Source organism: Armigeres subalbatus, chromosome 2 (genome assembly GCF_024139115.2).
Source record: "Armigeres subalbatus isolate Guangzhou_Male chromosome 2, GZ_Asu_2, whole genome shotgun sequence".
Classification (NCBI taxonomy): Eukaryota; Metazoa; Arthropoda; class Insecta; order Diptera; family Culicidae; genus Armigeres; species Armigeres subalbatus.
The window spans coordinates 421,499,621-421,520,237 of NC_085140.1; the positions used below are offsets into that span (position 1 = coordinate 421,499,621).

The 20,617-nt window shown below is 42.4% G+C and overlaps 1 protein-coding gene and 1 long non-coding RNA gene across 2 annotated transcripts in view; one reads left to right on the forward strand and one right to left on the reverse strand.

Annotated features, from left to right (window-relative positions):
* LOC134213462 (kinesin-like protein KIF14) overlaps positions 1-16,879 on the reverse strand; it is a 57,476-nt gene extending 40,597 nt beyond the window's left edge. Inside the window, exon 1 of the mRNA XM_062692526.1 lies at positions 15,183-16,879. Within this exon, the coding sequence (XP_062548510.1) occupies positions 15,183-16,673 (1,491 nt within the window). The 5' untranslated portion in view covers positions 16,674-16,879. The remainder of the gene's footprint in view (positions 1-15,182) is intronic.
* LOC134217766 (uncharacterized) lies at positions 4,654-5,526 on the forward strand. The gene is made up of 2 exons (XR_009981156.1): positions 4,654-5,261; positions 5,333-5,526. It is a non-coding gene; the product is annotated as an uncharacterized LOC134217766 (long non-coding RNA).
* Positions 16,880-20,617: the final 3,738 nt, after the last annotated feature.

Sequence of the window (20,617 nt, forward strand, 5' to 3'; positions counted from 1 at the left end):
TAGCAACAAGTCTTAGGTCGAACAAACGCTTGATACAATTCCATGTGGATGCTGATGAGTCTCCAAGGCCGCATCTCAACTGAAATAATTACACAATTCCGGTCCAGATGGGATTCCTGTATCAATCTCGAAGAAACACATATCCTGCCAGAATACATGTTACTTGTTTACACAAAAACTCAAATGTGGAGCCTAATCGGGTTGTACGCAATGGTGATGTAGTTCCCAGTTGGATGGACTTGGAGTCTCTACCCGTGAAAAAGGGATTAACAAGACTCATCGGCCCCATCGCCGCTGTCCGAAATACACCTAATATTTTTTTACATTTAATTTCCCGCTTAACCTGATCTTTCACAGTTTCCTTTGATTTTTTGTGAATTTTAATTAAGGTCTATCAACTAAAACCCACCCTTGTAAAAAAAGAACTGGTTGTAAAGGAAAAAATAAATGAATCGGAAGTGGCGCAAAACCAAACGCAAATATATTTATTTGCAACGTTCGGTTTCCGCCCGCAATGGAAGCGTACGTGTATCGTTTTCTATTTCGCTGGTGGCAAAATGAGAGGAACTTCAATAATTAATTACAAACAGTGCTTTTCAGTATTGAAAGTTTTTATCCAAGAAGAGGTATTGACCGTTGGTAAAAGTCTTCACCCAGACAAACAGACTATTATTATTTATTTATTCAGACTATAGCCTATGCGGTATATAAGAGTCTTCTCCATTCGGCTCGGTCCATGGCTACATGTCGCCAACCAAGCAGTCTACGGAGGGTCCGCAAGTCATCTTCCACCTGCTTGATCCACCGTGCCCACTGCGCACTTCGCCTTCTTGTGCCCATCGGAACGATGTCGAGAATCATTTTCACCGGGTTACTGTCCGACATTCTGAAACTCGAACTACGCACATCACCCGGATCCATCGTCGCTTTGATCAACCGTGTCAGTTTATCCGGAAATTCGTGTTCGTGAATTAGCTTCCATAGCTGGTCCCAATCGATTGTATCATATGCGGCTTTGATGTCGATAGATGCAGATGATGCGTGGGCACGACGAAGCAGCTAAACGAAATTTTCCACCAAGATTGTTGGAATATCAGGTAGTGTGCGACGCTTCGCAGTAGATCGTAGATGGATAAGAAGCAGGCGCCGCACACTGGTTCAGACGCCCCCAAAACGTGCGTTTTTTAGTTTTCGACCTGATAACTACATTTTAGAGTCATGATGTCTTCAGAAGAGTTGAAGGATATTTCTTGGGCTTTCTTTTGATAAGAAAATCCCAACTAACATTTAATGTCAATGTGAATGTTATTTCAACTCGTCTATACGGCTTCAAGCTGAATATGTGTGCTATACATATGATCAAGAACTTCTATTCAATGCTTTTACCAGCAAATCTGGCGAATCTATTCAGCTGTTTTTGACGTGCCTGCACAACTACTTTACAGTATGTTACACAATTTTTTCTCAATCTTTATTAAACCATTTAGTAATATAATTCACTTCAATGGCGCTTATTCAGATTTTTTAAATCTGTTAAATAAGTTTTATACAGCCACTGAATTCATTTTGATTAAATATTATTTGAGAGGAGAGTAAATTTCAGAGTTTATTTAATGTTTTTTTTTTGTGAAAACTGAAATATCAATTTTGTTGCTACCTAGATTCGAACTACTGATCTCCTGATTCAATGGCCGCTGCTCTGTCATCACCGTCACTTTGACATATGTAAATAACAAAGAAGATTATGGATGTGCTTCTTCGCATACCCTATAGGTTGTTTTACTAACGCAATTTTCAGATTCATGCTGTATAAACGTTAGAAAGAGGACTATATGCTGCTTTTAGCACATAAGCATAAAAATTATGTTTTCAGCATTATTTCAACCATTATTCAAACATCTATCAGCATGTTCTAGGCTAACATTTATGCATCATCAATCGCAGAAATTGTTTTTAGGCAACATTGTCTCGATCTGTATAGATGCTACTCTGCTGCTAATCGTTTAACAGTAGCCGTAAACAGAAATATCGCTTCTAAATGGCTTGTTTTCTTACACTATCTGCTAGCATTAATGACAGCGCTTTGTCAGTTGCTATAAGAGCTGGTGAATACCTTTGTAGCTGCATTACAGAAATCAATAGCTCATACACAGCTCCGGCAACAAAAATTAAATGTAAACATTGCGGTTTTGACGTTCCATACTGATAAGCTATTAAAAGAAGCAGTATAAGGTTTACTTAAACGTTGTGTAATCTTCAAAGATACAGAAGTTGCCTAAAAGCTTCGTTAGTTCATTTATAGCGCCATTACGCTATATTGTTAGTGCTATAACAACAGCGAAAACATTTTCATTGTGAATGCTACTCACCGTAATATGAGAAGTTGCTAACAAGCAACTTAATTACATACATGAGCTCTTAACCGATAAGCTTTGTTGCTAAGTCAGACAGAGCTATTTTATGAGTATATGAAAGCTGCATAAACGATAAAAGATGAAATATATTCGGCACAAACTGACTAGCTGATAAATATTTGGGTAATAGTCGAGTTGAAGTTTAAGGGATTATTTGCGGAGGCTTTTCTTTTATTCAGCATTGGCTGCTTTCATTCAAATATCATACAGTCAAAGGCTAGAAGTTGAAGCTTTTAGCACCAAAATTGTTAGTTGGGATATCAATGATCTATCCACCTTGAAGGGCGGTATGAAAAAAAAAATTTACGCAGATGTACAAAAGCAGTGGTTGTTCTCTGCAATGTTTTAAAGAATGTAAATTGGAACATCTTTTCTGAAAACACAATATTGGACAAACGGTTTTGTAAGGAATTAGAGCACTTTTTGTATGAATGACCCCCAAAAATCATATTTTGAGCATAACTTTTTGGAAATGATTTTGCACTATGGGTTATTCTAGAAAGTTGTTCATAATGACAAAAACATGTTTGTCTAGAAGACTACTTTAATCTATCTTAAAACCTGTCAAAGTTATTAAGGAATTTTTAGAAAAAATAGTCCATTTTTACATCAACACACCATGAAAAGCGGCAAGAGGTGGCAAGCCAAACAGCCACCATCTGAAAGATTCGGTTTTAAGCTACCGAATGCACAATGTTTTGTTTTGTTCCGTCGTGTTCCATTATTGTTTTGAATCAACTTAAAATAGTCCTTAATGTACGTTTTTCAGTACAACTGTTACGTAAACAATTAAAAAGTGGCTAACATGATTAGTTATTTATTGCATGGTTACAATCTCGACAAATGACATCCATTCGTCTTAAATGTGGCTGTTTCGTCTTGATGGAGATTGTAACTATGCAATAAATAACCAATCATGTTAGCCACTTTTTAATTGTTTACGTAACAGTTGTACTGAAAAACATATATTAAGGACTATTTTAAGTTGATTCAAAACAATAGTGGAACACGACGGAACAAAACAAAACATTGTGCATTCGGTAGCTTAAAATGAATGCTTTATGAATTCCATTGAATGCGGGCGTTTTTCTCCAAAACTAATTCCCTTATCTGATAGAAGGAAGCTTATTCTGTCGAATACAGACCGTGATTCTGTCAGGAAATGCTTGCTTTAGCAGGAATTCGCCTTCCAATGTTTGTTTACAAAATACGTTACGCCCAAATCGCAAATCGGTCCCGAATTGATATGGTGCGATTGGACACTCTAGATCTGGTTTCTTCAGTGATACATCCGGAATACCACAAAGAAGTCATCTATGCCCGCTACCTTTTGTACTCTATTTCAACGACGCGCACCATAAAGAGGTTATTGTACGCAGACGACTTCAAAATCTTCCTCTTGATCCACTTAATCGCCGACTGATACTATCTGCAAGACCAGCTAGATAGCTTCGCCAGTTGATATTTGTTAAACCACTTGACAATGAACTTTACTAAAGCGTTCCGTCGTAACCTTTTCACGGAAGAAGCACGCCTACAACCTACTAGGCACGACAATCGGGAGCGTAAATCAAGTGAATGCTCTGGAATATGGTATTTAAGATTTGCAATTAACCTTCGAGCAGCATGTCACGTATATCGTTGAGAAAGCTTCATAGACGCTATGATATGTCTGGAGTTCCTGTACTGCGTTCTCGTTCGCTCCACACTGGAATTATGCGGCGGTTTAGGGCGCGGCCTACAACAATTATAACGGCTCTGAGAGATAAGAATTCGTCGTCCAACACCGTTGCTTGGAAGCATTCGTTCCAGTTGCCGAACTACTGGAGCAGATGTCGGCTAATAGATCTCAAGCTGCTTCGCATCGCATCAGAAGACTTACGTCAAGAACAATTACCTTTGTTTTTCCGGCCTAATGGTTTTCGCATGCTTTGACCGATCATTCTTCTTCTTCTTCTTATTGGCATTACATCCCTAAACTGGGACAGAGCCGCCTCGCAGCTAAGTGTTCATTAAACACTTCCACAGTTATTAACTGCGAGGTTTCTTAGCTGTTACCATTTTGCATTCGTATATCATGAGGCTAACACGATGATACCTAATGCCCAGGGAAGTCGAGACAATTTCCAATCCGAAAATTGCCTAGACCTGCACCGGGAATCGAACCCAGCCACCCTCAGCATGGTCTTGCTTTGTAGCCGCGCGTCTTACCGCACGGCTGAGGAGGGCCGGCTGACCGATCATTGAAAATTAGAATTTATTGTTCAAGGTTTTTAAAAGAATGCTTCTCCTCTAAAATTTACACAGGTGGATATGCACCATTTTCGGCACCGATTCACAAAAAAAGGAATAAGAGAACGTGGAGGAAAATGGTACAGTTTCTTTAACCATCTGAAAGTTAAAATACGTTGCTGAACTTTGCATTTCGTACATACTCCATAATGCACGGAGCACCCGTTACATCGGTCGTTGTACAGCTGCGCTCTTATCAACATTCTATACTTTGCTTCTCCTACAGAAGTAGGTAGGTACTTGACCATTGTCACCACAGGATGTTTGGTTATTGATATGGCAACAGCACTTTCTAGAATTGAATTTCATCTAATTGCAACTTATGCATGTTATGTACGGAGCTTGCGGTTAGAGATGCTTAGCATGGGAGTTTTGTTGCGATATTAAGATTTTATTCAAGGGTTAATATCGTTTGAGATATCACGGAGAGTAGTTGATTTCTGATTTTCATAATTTCGAGTTAGTAATAATTCATCGCTCAAGAAATGAAGTGGAAACGACTCTTCTCGCCCATTCAAAATGGGGCTCCATCCAATGCTGATAAGAAACAGACTTGTGAGTATTGTTTCTAAATAAGGGATCCACGGGTGGTGTGGTGACTGAAAGTAATTTCCAATATTTTACAGCTGTCGGTGGAGTGAAATCAATTCGACATAAACCGTGTTGCCTCAAATGTGCCGTAGTGTGTAAATGTAAACGGCATAAGCGAACACTACGAGCAGTGTTACCCGAACACCTAACAAGTGGTATTTTACCGTGACATTATTGCTTAAGTGGAAATAAGTGGAACACCAGATAAGAATAAAACATATCAACTATCCTGTGTTTTGTTCCACATTTTCGAAAGAAATAATCCAAGACAATTCATATCATAACACCTCAATAGCCTCTTCAGACTATGAAACTTTATCACTTGATTAAGAGTATTATGACGTCAAAGATCACACATTGGAGTTATACACGGAAGCGCACATTGAATCATATGATCGGCTGACTGGATTGAAAAACTATTTTCTCGTTGCAAGTTTCAGTGTATATTATAACAATAACAATATTATAACAATAAAAACAGACATGTTCACGTCCTTACAAATAGGTAGGGAAAGATAATACGTTTTGATAGGTGATCACCAGTAGGGGTAAGTTCACCATATTCACATTTTTACCACGAATGATGTTTGACAATAATGTCATCGAGTAATAAAAAAGAAAAACGCATTTTGGTAACTTAAATAATTAATTCTTGAAATAATCACTCGAAATTAAGGTAACATAATTTAGAGTTTACATCAAAAATTATTGGTTTAATTGCAAAAATCGACAATCATTAACGCTTTTATATGAGCAGACCCTGAATGTAGGGTTTGTGAGGGATATACTTCGTGCGACCACCAGGAAATACGGTTTATGGTCAATTATACCCGCAATAGAACCACAAGCCAAGAATAAAGGATCACTATTGGATGTTTGGAACATAGAACTGCAAGTCGCTAGGTTTCGCAGGTTGCGGCAGGATGATCTACGATGAATTACATCCCCGCAACTTCGACGTCGGTGCGCTGCAGGAGATTTGCTGGACAGGACAGAAAGTGTGGAAAAGCGGGCATCGAGCGCTTCTATCAAAGCTGTGGCACCACCAACGACCTGGGAACCGGCTTCATAATGCTGGGCAAGACGCGCCAACGTGTGATTGGGTGGAAGCCAACCAACGCAAAGATGTGCAATCTGAGGATAAAATGACGTTTCTTCAATTAGAGCATGATCAACGTGCTCTGCTTACACGAACGGTGACCCGACGACGAGAAAGAAGCGTTCTATGCACAGCTGGAGCAGACATACGATGGATGCCCACTGCGGGACGTCAAAATTGTGTAGACCGGTCATTGGACCGGATAGTCTGCATACCGAATCGAACGATAACGGCCAACAATGCATAAACTTTGCAGCCTCTCGCAAAAAGGTAGTCCGAAGCACCTTCTTTCCCCGCAAAAATATCCACTAGGTCACATGGAGATCAGTTAACCAAGAAACGGGAAACCAAATTCCGGAGACGAACCAGCCTAGGGCTGAAATATTGAATCCTACCACTCCCTCGTTGCAGTATGCCTTTGCACTCAAAACTCTCGACGGTATACAACGCGCGTCGAAGTCGAACACTGCGGCTTGGCATTGGGCGACTTCAAGATGGTAGACTAGCCCAAGGCTACGCAAGAGCAGCTAGGCGCAACTTCTTTTGAAGATAGCTGGAGTAGATCTCAATCCTTCAGCAGCAAGTTAACATACCACCGGAGAATAGCGTGCAAAGAAAAGATTACTGCGATACACTCGAGGATGCAGATGAACCATATTTCCACCACCCTTAGAAAAGGAGCCATACATAGCGACAGGAACCCCAGGATTCCAGTCCTCGGGGAGAAGCCGGAACCGTCGGGACCCTATCATCGCAATTTCTATTTTATTAGTGTTTTTTTTTCACTACCAAATTTTATCCTTATAATCATTTTAATGTGGTAATTTTAGTTCAAAATAACTGGCGGAGCCCTTGGTTGACTCGACAAGCGGCCCTTTTACTTCGGCCTTCCTTCCTAATATTTTCTCATTGGTGTTGATCCTATTATTATAAATTTAAAAAGACCTAAATAAAGACGGGACGCCATGATCTCGGAGAAATGAGCGAAAACGGAGAGCTGTTCGCAGAATTTTGTGGTAATAACGACATGGTGATCGGGGGATCGCTCTTCCCTCATCGACCGGTTCACAAGGTCACGTGGCACACTGGTTCAGGAGCCCCCAAAACGTGCGTTTTTTAGTTTTCGACCTGAAAACTACATTTTAGAGTCATGATGTCTTCAGAAGAGTTGAAGAATATTTCTTGGGCTTTCTTTTGATAAGAAAATGTCAATGATCGATCCACCTTGAAGGGCGGTATGGAATAAAAAATTTACGCAGATGTACAAAAGCAGTGGTTGTTCTCTGCAATAATGTTATAAAGAACTAGTTGACCCGGCAGACGATGTCCTGCATAGTAGGCGAGAATGTGCATTCCGAACTTCCCATACAATGTTCGCATAGGAATCACAATTTTAGTTTTTCACGATTTGCTCAACTTTACTCGTGATTTTCGCATTAGGAAATATCATATAAACCCGTCGGAAACTATAACGAATGTTTCTGCTGAAGAAATGAAAAAAATCCATCCAGCCGTTTTCGAGTTATGCGGATACGAACACAGACCATTTCATTTTTATATATAAGATCAATTGGAACATCTTTTCGGAAGACACAATATTGGACAAACGGTTTTGTAAGTTTTGCAGTCGATTCATTGTTTACGTAACAGTTGTACTGAAAAACGTACATTAAGGACTATTTTAATTTGATTCAAAACAATAGTGGAACACGATGGAACAAAACAAAACATTGTGCATTCGGTAGCTTAAAACCGAATCTTTCAGATGGTGGCTGTTTGGCTTGCCGCTTCTTGCCGCTTTTCATGGTGTGTTGATGTGAAAATTGACTATTTTTTCTAAAGATTCCTTAATAACTTTGACAGGTTTCAAGATAGATCAAAGTAGTCTTCTAGACAAACATGTTTTTTGTCATTATGCACAACTTTATAGAATAAACCATAGTGCTAAAATCATTTCCAAAAAAGTTATGCTCAAAATATGATTTTTGGGGGTCATTTATACAAAACGTGCTCTAATTCCTTACAAAACCGTTTGTCCAATATTGTGTCTTCAGAAAAGATGTTCCAATTCACATTCTTTATAACATTGCAGAGAACAACCACTGCTTTTGTACATCTGCGTAATATGTTTATTCCATACCGCCCTGCAAGGTGGATAGATCATGAATATTTTCTTATCAAAAGAAAGCCCAAGAAATATTCTTCAACTCTTCTGAAGACATCATGACTCTAAAATGTAGTTTTCAGGTCGAAAACTAAAAAACGCACGTTTTGGGGGCTCCTGAACCAGTGTGCATTGGTCTTCCACGCTGCCACCTTCCGGAATATCTGCAGCACGCGTCTCCAGTTCTTCAACGAAGGACCGTTTCACCGTGGCATCTTCCAGTCGGCGTGTGTTGAATCGTCGTCCAACTCTTTCCTCCTGCCGACGAATCCGCGCAATGCGCAGGCGTATTTCGCCGATGAGGAGGTGATGATCAGACGCGATATCGGCACTACGTTTATTCCGTACATCAAGAAGGTTCCGTTTCCATTTTCGGCTGATGCAGATGTGGTCGATTTGATTTTCTGTAAAGCCGTCACGGGAGACCCACGCACACTGGTTCAGGAGCCCCCAAAACGTGCGTTTTTTAGTTTTCGACCTGAAAACTACATTTTAGAGTCATGATGTCTTCAGAAGAGTTGAAGAATATTTCTTGGGCTTTCTTTTGATAAGAAAATATCAATGATCTATCCACCTTGAAGGGCGGTATGGAATAAAAAATTTACGCAGATGTACAAAAGCAGTGGTTGTTCTCTGCAATGTTATAAAGAATGTGAATTGGAACATCTTTTCTGAAGACACAATATTGGACAAACGGTTTTGTAAGGAATTAGAGCACGTTTTGTATAAATGACCCCCAAAAATCATATTTTGAGCATAACTTTTTTGAAATGATTTTAGCACTATGGTTTATTCTATAAAGTTGTGCATAATGACAAAAACATGTTTGTCTAGAAGACTACTTTGATCTATCTTGAAACCTGTCAAAGTTATTAAGGAATCTTTAGAAAAAATAGTCAATTTTCACATCAACACACCATGAAAAGCGGCAAGAAGCGGCAAGCCAAACAGCCACCATCTGAAAGATTCGGTTTTAAGCTACCGAATGCACAATGTTTTGTTTTGTTCCATCGTGTTCCACTATTGTTTTGAATCAAATTAAAATAGTCCTTAATGTACGTTTTTCAGTACAACTGTTACGTAAACAATGAATCGACTGCAAAACTTACAAAACCGTTTGTCCAATATTGTGTCTTCCGAAAAGATGTTCCAATTCACATCTTATATATAAAAATGAAATGGTCTGTGTTCGTATCCGCATAACTCGAAAACGGCTGGATGGATTTTTTTCATTTCTTCAGCAGAAACATTCGTTATAGTTTCCGACGGGTTTATATGATATTTCCTTATGGAAAAATCACGAGTAAAGTTGAGCAAATCGTGAAAAACTAAAATTGTGATTCCTATGCGAACATTGTATGGGAAGTTCGGAATGCACATTCTCGCCTACTATGCAGGACATCGTCTGCCGGGTCAACTAGTTCTTTATAACATTATTGCAGAGAACAACCACTGCTTTTGTACATCTGCGTAAATTTTTTATTCCATACCGCCCTTCAAGGTGGATCGATCATTGACATTTTCTTATCAAAAGAAAGCCCAAGAAATATTCTTCAACTCTTCTGAAGACATCATGACTCTAAAATGTAGTTTTCAGGTCGAAAACTAAAAAACGCACGTTTTGGGGGCTCCTGAACCAGTGTGCAATGGACCGCCATCAAGAATGCCTTCATCGCCACCAGCGAGAACAATCTGGGCGAACTACGCACCCAGAGAAAACAATGGATCACCGATGAGACCTGGAGGAAGATAGAGGAGCGAAGAGAAGCCAAAGCCGCGATAGAGCGATCGAAAACCAGAGGAGCCAAAGTCTTAGCCCGCCAACGATACGCGGCTCTTGAGAAGGAAGTAAAACGCTCATGTCGACGGGACAAGCGAGCGTGGGCAGACTCTCTGGCCGACGAAGGAGAGAGAGCCGCCGCAACCGGGGACATTCGCCTCCTCTACGATATCTCACGACGCTTAAGCGGGGCGAAGATGAATGCTACGATGCCTGTGAAAGACGCGAATGATCAGTTATTGACCGACCCAACTAACCAGCTGAAACGCTGGTTCGAGCACTTCGAACAACTTTTTCAAGTGCCAGCCAGGCCACCACCACCTTGGCATGATCTGCCTAGGATCCGACGTATAACACGCGTCAATACCGAAGCTCCATCACTGCTAGAGATTCAAACAGCCATCCAAAGCATGAAATCGAATAAAGCCCCAGGGGTCGACCGCATATCAGCCGAGATGCTCAAAGCTCACCCCATGACATCCGCTCAACTACTGCATCGTTTATTTCATAATATCTGGGACACCGCAGCTTTCCCGGTCGACTGGATGCAAGGTATCTTAGTAAAGGTGCCCAAAAAGGGTGACCTGACTGTATGCGATAACTGGCGAGGCATTATGTTGCTGTGTACCGTTCTCAAAGTTCTGTGCAAAATTATCCTAGCCCGGATTCAGGAGAAGATCGATGCGACTCTCCGGCGGCAGCAAGCCGGATTCCGTGCCGGAAGATCCTGTGTGGACCATATTGTCACGCTCCGCATCATTCTGGAGCAGGTCAACGAATTCCAAGAGTCTCTTTACTTGGTATTCATTGACTACGAAAAAGCTTTCGACCGTCTCAATCACGAGAATATGTGGAGCGCCCTGAGACGCAAGGGAGTTCCTGAGAAAATCATCGGCCTCATCGAAGCACAGTACGAGGCCTTTTCGCGTAGAGTGCTGCACAATGGGGTCCTGTCCGACCCTATCCGGGTCGTAGCTGGTGTGAGGCAAGGATGTATCCTATCACCGTTACTGTTCCTCATCGTAATCGATGAGATTCTGATAGGTGCGATTGACCGTGAACCAAACCGCGGGCTGTTATGGCAGCCTATAACCATGGAGCACCTAAACGACTTCGAATTGGCTGATGACGTTGCACTCCTCGCGCAACGGCGCTCTGATATGCAGAGTAAGCTCAACGACCTTGCCGAGCGCTCCTCTTCGGCAGGTTTAGTCATCAACGTCAACAGAACCAAATCGTTGGATGTAAACACGGCGACTCCTTCCAGATTCACAGTAGCCGGGCAACCAGTGGAGAATGTTGAAAGCTTCCAATATCTTGGTAGCCAAATGGCGTCGGACGGCGGCAGGGGCGTCTCGTGGACTTATGCTACAACTGTTCTACCATCCTGATAAAAAATATTCATCAATCATTGTGGCTTCGGATGAAAGTTGTGCATTCAATCTAATCTTCTTCTTCTTCTTATTGGCATTACATTCCCACACTGGGACAGAGCCGCCTCGCAGCTTAGTGTTCATTAAGCATTTCCCCAATTATTAACTGCGAGGTTTCTAAGCCAGGTTACCATTTTTGCATTCGTATATCATGAGGCTAGCACGATGATACTTTTATGCCCAAGGAAGTCGAGACAATTTCCAATCCGAAAATTGCCTAGGGAATCGAACCCGCCACCCTCAGCATGGTCTTGCTTTGTAGCCGCGCGTCTTACCGCACGGCAAAGGAGGATATTACAACCTTTTCTTGTACAACTTAACCAAATATTAGAAAAAATTGCAATTTTTGAATTATAACAAAATTAACTTTACCCTGCACATGGTTGCAAGACTCAAATTCCTCTCGTTTGAGGCTAAATTGTATGCAGCGGAAACATATTTTCTAGCAATTAGTTATAAAACCAGGGCCCATCGACCTAGGCTGAACTAACTGCTGGAAAAAGTTCGAGTTAAGGTTCTATGGATGTACTAACTCTTCATGAGGAACACACGGAAATTTTTGTTACTGAACAACTTCTCTAGATTGAAATGGTCTTGTAGATAGAACTAAATCCCGGGTTTCAAATTTAGTGATTTTTCAAATTTAGTGAGAACTATACCTTTTTCTCTATGTTGATTGATTTTCAGTATTCGTAAAAAGCATTATTTAATGTATCTTTGAAAACGCAAACATTAATTTAATATTGTTCTTGATGCATTGCATATTCATCAGGAGAAAAAGAAAAACAAACTGTTTCCAATCATTGAGTATGAACGAAAGCGTGCGCGGTGCGCCTTTCGACAAAGCACAGCCCGACACTTCGACCGAGTCTAACCGAAGGTGCGTCGCGTCGTTGATTGTTCTCGCAGCGCGTCGAACGGGTTTGACTCCTGCGCGCATAGCAGAATTTGCATCTAAACGTGCTTGCTTCGCATGCGAAAGAGGATGATGTGAGGAAAAGGAGAAAGCTGGCCGCACTCACGCTGGTTCTCTGCGCGTGGAGAACGAATGAGCATACCAAGGAGGAAATTATTTCAAATCATTTGTCATGGCGCAAAACTTTAAATTTGACTTCTGGCAGCGCTGCTGTTGGTTCTTCATTATGGATCGCACGACTGGCAAAAGCTTTCTATGTGATGGGGTGTGGTGTATCGGAGAAACACACATTTAGCTGCAGTTTGACTGTACGCCAAGCATGTGGCGTTAACTTGATTTGCCTACGAAATATTTTGTTTCGTTAGATATTAAATCATCATTGGAAATATTACGTGAAACTTTGTTCGCCCTAATGATTAATTGCTAGAAAATTAATTGTAAGTAGGTACATTAAGTTTCTTACTTCTGAACTAAAAATGGTTACCTGTTCCATGAACAGGTAGAACGTATGGACGAGGCGCCTCTGGACGGCGGTACCAAGATCGACATAGGCGCACGGATCAAGAAAGCAAGGGCTGCCTTTCGAAGTTTAAGAAATATCTGGAAAAACAGGCAGATAAGTGAACGCACCAAAATACGAATTTTCAACTCTAACGTGAAATCTGTGCTGTTATACGCTAGCGAAACATGGTGTGTATCAGTGGAGAACACTCAACGGCTGCAGGTGTTCATTAACAGATGCCTGCGGTATATAATTCGGGCCTGGTGGCCTCACAACTGGATCTCAAACAATGAGCTCCATCGTCGTTGTCACCAGAGGTCGATAGCAACAGAAATTCGGGATCGGAAGTGGGGCTGGGTCGGCCACACTCTACGTAGGGGCGGAAACGAAATCTGTAAACAAGCATTAGACTGGAACCCAGCGGGACATCGCAGCAGAGGCAGACCCAGAGGCTCATGGCGGTGAAGCCTCAATAAAGAAATAAAAGAAGTCGACCGAAATCTAACCTGGCAACAGGTTAAAGCGATAGCCGGGCAACGCTCAGGATGGAGATCTTTCAAGTCGGCCCTTTGCACCACCGGAGGTGTACAGGATCCGTAAGTAAGTAAGTAAGTAAATAAAGACAGCTTCGATCAGCTATCAGTTTTATCCCGGCAGTTGCAGGTGTGAATATTACTACGTTTGATCCGACTTTATCGTCGACCCTCTATGCAGCGCAAGTAATCATAATTGTACCTCCGTAATTAGCGGCACAACAATTCTAAGCAATAAAATAAATAGTTCTTGGCATTTCGGTAATCCAGAAATGCAATATGATCGATCTGACAATTCGACAGACTTTTCATATGTCCACTTAAACCAACATCCATACGACTATATAATGGTTATTCGAATACCATGTGTTTGAATCTTGACGGATTGACTTATTTTGCATGTTGAATTAATCCTAAAATTAAATTGAGGAAAATCGTGATTTTCGCGAGATTGTAGTTATAAATCCGACTTTTTGCGACAATGTTTGACGGAACCGCGATTTTCGCGACTGGAAAGGTAAATCCGTGGCAAATAAGCGAAAAACGCGAAAATCGCGAAATCTGCGCCTGTTGTAACAGCCCTGCAAATATAGTAAACTGTACCCAATCATTCCGCTCTATATAGAAGAGAAGGAACCACCCAATCGACACTACTACCCCGCTTTAGCAGCCACTCTGTGAGGGAATAGAGGTCCCACTGTCTAGCAGCTGGAGCACCCCATTCATACACTCCAGTTCAATCATTGATAATACCCTAAAAGTAGGCATACCAAGGATTGGAACATGCTGTAATGGATTGTACACTTATTACGTAAGCAATTTTTCTGGATTTTTCGACCCCCCCTCCCCCCATGTAAGATTTTTTTCATACAAATGATTTTTTATTTATATGGAGCGTAAGATATTGATCGACCCCCCCTCCCCCCATAAGTGCTTACGTAATATGTGTACGACCCCTATACTGTATAGGGGATGCATGATACATGAAAGAACTAAAATTTTCAATAGTTTAGCGTTGATAATCAAAAGTTTCAATACTGCTGGCAAATTGGTAAAAAGTTTGCGGATTGATTGATATATAAATCTTTAAAATCAATTGAAACATAAAGGACCTATTATTGTTACAAATCTTACATGATTTCGTGACGGTCGCCAATTTTGAAATTTTCATTTTACATCCTGTATCCGAGTCTTCCCCTTAGACGCAGTTTACGTCAAAACCATGAGTAACCAAATGATGAATCAATAAAATCATCCGAAAACAATTTGTTTTGAAAATCTGTGGGTAATAAGTCTGGAAAACTATACCGAAAATGGTTTATACTTGAAAAGCCGCAAGACGAGTCAATGCTAGTTGCTCGTGCAATCAATTTATAAGCATATAAATAAGTCCCAATGCAAGAACTAAACAACCATGTAGCAGATAGAATACTTATATTATACGAAAAAGGTACTTACCCTTAGAAGCCAGGTCAACACGGAATCTCGATACGGGATGTAGCTTGCACCAGTTCGCTTTGTTTCCGCCAGCGACGAAATAACCTTTCCCAGCGTCAACAAGCTTTTATTGATGCTGATACCTTCCTTGAGCCGCTCACTGCTGGTTCCACATGTTTGGCTCACACGTTCCGAACCGGCCAGATCCACCAAACTGATTTTACTACGTTTCGTCTGGTGAACCGCGTTCAGATTTTTCTGCTCCGGGGAAACCACTTCCGAAAGATTAAGCACAACCGAAAATATCGAATGCGAACGAGAGCTTTTGTCGTTCATCCCAGTGGCGGCTGTAGCCCGCTGACTATTTCCGACGGCAAGCCAGTTCCTCAAAGCCGAATGAGAATCAACCGGATGGGTGCTCAAATCTACCACGTATGGGCCCCAGAAGGGATGTTCGCGCACTTTCAACGGAGGCTTTTTGACATTCGACGATGTTACAGAAAAAACTCCTTCGGTTGGGGAAACGGCCAGTAAATCATGTATTTTTTCGTTGTAAATTTCGAAATAGCTGACTTCTATCTCGGCCTGTATCTTTCCCTTTAATGCGTTGATTCGACAGAACAATTCTTGGCAGAAACGTGGAATAATACCGGCTTCCGAGCTAATCTCTAAGTCGTCCGAATCTATTCCCATCATGCTGTAGCTTTTTCCGGATCCCGTTTGTCCGTAGGCAAATAGACATGCATTATATCCCTCGAAAGCTTTGTCTATTAGTGGCTTCATAAGACTGTCGTAAACACCATTCTGGTCAACATACGATCGATCTTCTGCATTGCAGGACCAAAATGCGTAATCGTACTGAAAACAGTGCTCCACTCCTGCGGAGTTATCTGCTGTATTACCAGCATTCACAATCACTTCGTTTTCCCTTACTCGCACAATATTCGCCACGGAATCAATACACTCCTTGGCAGAAAGTGGCCTTACCCGAACCGCCACTTTTAAATTACTTATCTCCGAACTCATTGGGTCCCTCTCCCTAACCGATTTCACCGATTCATCTAACTTAGACGAAGGACGTCCGACCATTGCAGGACTATCCAGCGACACTTTCGAGAAACACTCCGGTGTTCCAACGGCTAAACCATCCAGGGCAGATTTGGTCTTCTTCAGCTTATCGATAGGGGTTCCATAAGTCGAGCCCCCGCAGCTTTTGAATGACGTTACCGAATCGGAACGGGGGCGGAACTGTGACACCGGGGTCAGGGCGAGCGTTGATTTCGATTTGGTATTGGAGAACAAGGCCGATGGGTTTTTCGATTTCTTCATGGCTGAAGATGACGGAGTTGCGTATAAGCTTTCACTGCTGGATGAACTGGTAGTATATTTAGTCCCACCCAATAACGATGTACTCATTGTAGGTCTGATCATATTCGATCGACCTGGGGTGTTTGGTTTCAAACCGAAACGGTTTCCGCCACTGGTTTTGGGTGTTGTAAAATTGGAGTTCATTGTGAAACTTTGTCGTATTTTTTGAAGCACAATTATCACTAAGCATGCGAAATGTTCGTAATTCCACGGGTATCACAAAAAGAACATTTGAATGCAAGTAATTTCAGTATTTTCACCAAAATCTGCCATAACGGGTTGAAAAAAGCGTTGAAAATATGGAAGAGCACTGTCAAAACAGACGGTTTGAAAATTGTTTTCCTGGATGCACGCACATTTTCCCCTTATCTTTATTCTCTTTTCCTGATTCGGGCACGATGTTATGCACCGTTATGCATTCATGAACGGACCCTGCACGTTATCCACACACTAAGGTCTGTCTCAATTGGATAATTAAACTGAAATTAAACTTAAAAGTGACATTTCAATAATTATCAAATAACCCTGCTCGCAGAGCAAGATTACTTTTGACAGATATCGAATCATTTTCCATCGATGTCCTATTGGAATTGCTTGGTAGCACCAGCCATTATTATAGGGGGGTGATTTTTTAATTTTCGAACTGTCACTTTTAAGTTTAATTCTCCAAATGAGACAGACCTAAGCCTGATCTATTCTAAATTCCGCCGAATCCGATTTATTCTTATTTATTAAAAACAGGACAACTTAAAAATCGAGTAAAAGATGCCATAAGTACTTAAATAAAATTTATTATTTTATTAATATATATTATATTTATTTAATAATGATTATTATTTTGTAAAAACTCAAAGGTGCAGCCCAATCGGGTTGTACGCAAAGGTGCCGTTGAACTACGTAGCTGTATGTAATGTACAGGTTTTCAACTTTTCTGTTCGATGAGACCAAAGCAAGCGTGTTTCAAGCCCAGGGTGAATCTGTTTTCGCTGCTTATCCTGCTCTCCTGAGGTTGGAGTGAGATTTTAGACTAACATTTAAAAGGATGATAAAAAATATTTTTTCAAATAAACGAGGATGAATAACACTCTCAAGCGATCACATATCCAAATTATCAATTAATTAAAACTCGTAAGTAAGAATCGTTCGATAATTGTATCTTGATTCGAAGCATTATTGGTGAAGGCTACTTTTGAACTTTTCCTACATAACACCAAAACACAATGTCAAACATTCGATTGAGCTTCATTGTTTACATTAAATTGGTATTAGATTAGTTTGGTATACATTAAAATAATAATTTTGTGTTGCAAGATTTGAAAAGTTATCGCCGATAACAACTCGCCTACTTTTCACCTGCGAAGTTATCAAATGATAATGAATTATTGGCAGGGGCTGATTTTCTACTCGCCGCTGTCACATCCAGGCGCTATCGTATATGCGCAAAATAGCCAGCATGAGTGACCCGCCAGAAATTTGTATGAAGAAAGACATCTAACGCGGGTTTTCTCAACAGCAGGAGCTTTTCACGAAAATCTATTTGGAACTAGTTATGTAGGAAGGTATAGTGCTGGGTAAGATGCGCCAACGCGTGATTGGGTGGCAGCCAATCAACGCAAGGATGTGCAAGCTGAGGATTAAAGGCCGTTTCTTCAACTATAGCATCATCAACGTGCACTGCCCACACGAAGGGAGACCCGACGACGAGAAAGAAGCGTTCTACGCACAGCTGGAGCAGACATATGATGGATGCCCACTGCGGGACGTCAAAATCGTCATCGGTGACATGAACGCACAGGTAGGAAGGGAGGAAATGTATAGACCGGTCATCGGACCGGATAGTCTGCACACCGTATCGAATGACAACGGCCAACGATGCATAAATTTAGCAGCCCCCGCGGAATGGTAGTCCGAAGCACCTTCTTCCCCCGCAAAAATATCCACAAGGCCACATGGAGATCACCTAACCAAGAAACGGAAAACCAAATCGACCACGTTCTAATCGACGGTAAATTCTTCTCCGACATCACGAATGTCCGCACTTACCGCAGTGCGAATATTGAATCCGACCACTACCTCGTTGCAGTATGCCTGCGCTCAAAACTCTCGACGGTGTACAACACGCGTCGAAGTCGGACGCCGCGGCTTAACATTGGGCGGCTACAAGATGGTAGATTAGCCCAAGAATACGCGCAGCAGCTGGAAGTGGCACTTCCAACGGAAGAGCAGCTAGGCGCAGCGTCTCTTGAAGATGGCTGGAGAGATATTCGATCCGCCATTGGTAGCACCGCAACCGCTGCACTTGGCACGGTGCCTCCGGATCAGAGAGAAACGACTGGTATGACGGCGAATGTGAGCAGTTAGTGGAAGAGAAGAATGCAGCATGGGCGAGATTGCTGCAACACCGCACGAGGGCGAACGAGGCACGATATAAACAGGCGCGGAACAGACAAAACTCGATTTTCCGGAGGAAAAAGCGCCAGCAGGAAGATCGAGACCGTGAAGAAACGGAGCAACTGTACCGCGCTAATAACACACGAAAGTTCTATGAGAAGTTAAACCGTTCACGTAAGGGCCACGTGCCACAGCCCGATATGTGTAAGGACATAAACGGGAACCTTCTTACGAACGAGCGTGAGGTGATCAAAAGGTGGCGGCAGCACTACGAAGAACACCTGAATGGCGATGTGGCAGACGAAGATGGCGGTATGGGGATGGACCTGGGAGAACGCGCGCAGGACATAATTCTACTGGCTCCGGATCTCCAGAAAATCCAGGAGGAGATTGGCCGGCTGAAGAACAACAAAGCCCCTGAGTTTGACCAACTACCAGGAGAGCTATTTAAACACGGTGGTGAGACACTGGCCAGAGCGCTGCACTGGGTCATTACCAAGATTTGTCAGGAAGAAGGTTTGCCGCAGGAGTGGATGGAAGGTGTCGTGTGCCCCATCTAAAAAAGGGCGATAACCTGGATTGTAGCAACTACCGCGCAATCACATTGCTGAACGCCGCCTACAAGGTACTATCCCAAATGTTATGCCATCGACTAGCACCAATTGCAAGGGAGTTCGTGGGGCAGTACCAGGCAGGTTTTATGGGCGAACGCTCCACCACGGACCAGGTGTTCGCCATTCGCCAAGTACTGCAGAAATGCCGCGAATACAACGTGCCCACACACCGTCAATTCAGCCAGTTCAAAGCCGCATATGATACAAACGCTCAGGACCAGCCATGGCAGCTAATGCACGAACACAGTTTTCCGGATAAACTGACACGGTTGATCAAAGCGACGATGGATCGGGTGATGCGAGTAGTTCGAGTTTCAGGGCATTCTAGAGTCCCTTCGAAACCCGCAGAGGGTTACGGCAAGGTGATGGTCTTCGTGTTTGCTATTCAACATCGCTTTGGAAGGGGTAATACGAAGAGCAGGGATTAACACGAGTGGTACAATTTTCAATAAGTCCGTCCAGCTATTTGGTTTCGCCGACGACATAGATATTATGGCACGAAACTTTGAGAAGATGGAGGAAGCCTACATCAGACTGAAGAGGGAAGCTAAGCGGATCGGACTAGTCATCAACACGTCGAAGACGAAGTACATGATAGGAAGAGGTTCAAGAGAAGACAATGTGAGCCACCCACCGCGAGTTTGCATCGGTGGTGACGAAATCGAGGTGGTAGAAGAATTTGTGTACTTGGGCTCACTGGTGACTGCCGAAAATGACACCAGCAGAGAAATTCGGAGACGCATAGTGGCTGGAAATCGTACGTACTTTGGACTCCGCAAGACGCTCCGATCGAATAGAGTTCGCCGCCGTACCAAACTGACAATCTACAAAACGCTCATTAGACCGGTAGTCCTCTACGGACACGAGACCTGGACGATGCTCGTGGAGGACCAACGCGCACTTGGAGTTTTCGAAAAGGAAAGTGCTGCGTACCATCTATGGTGAGGTGCAGATGGCGGACGGTACGTGGAGGAGGCGAATGAACCCGAGTTGCATGAGCTACTGGGAGAACCATCCATCGTTCACGCCGCGAAAATCGGACGACTGCGGTGGGCCGTGCACGTAGCCAGAATGTCGGACAGT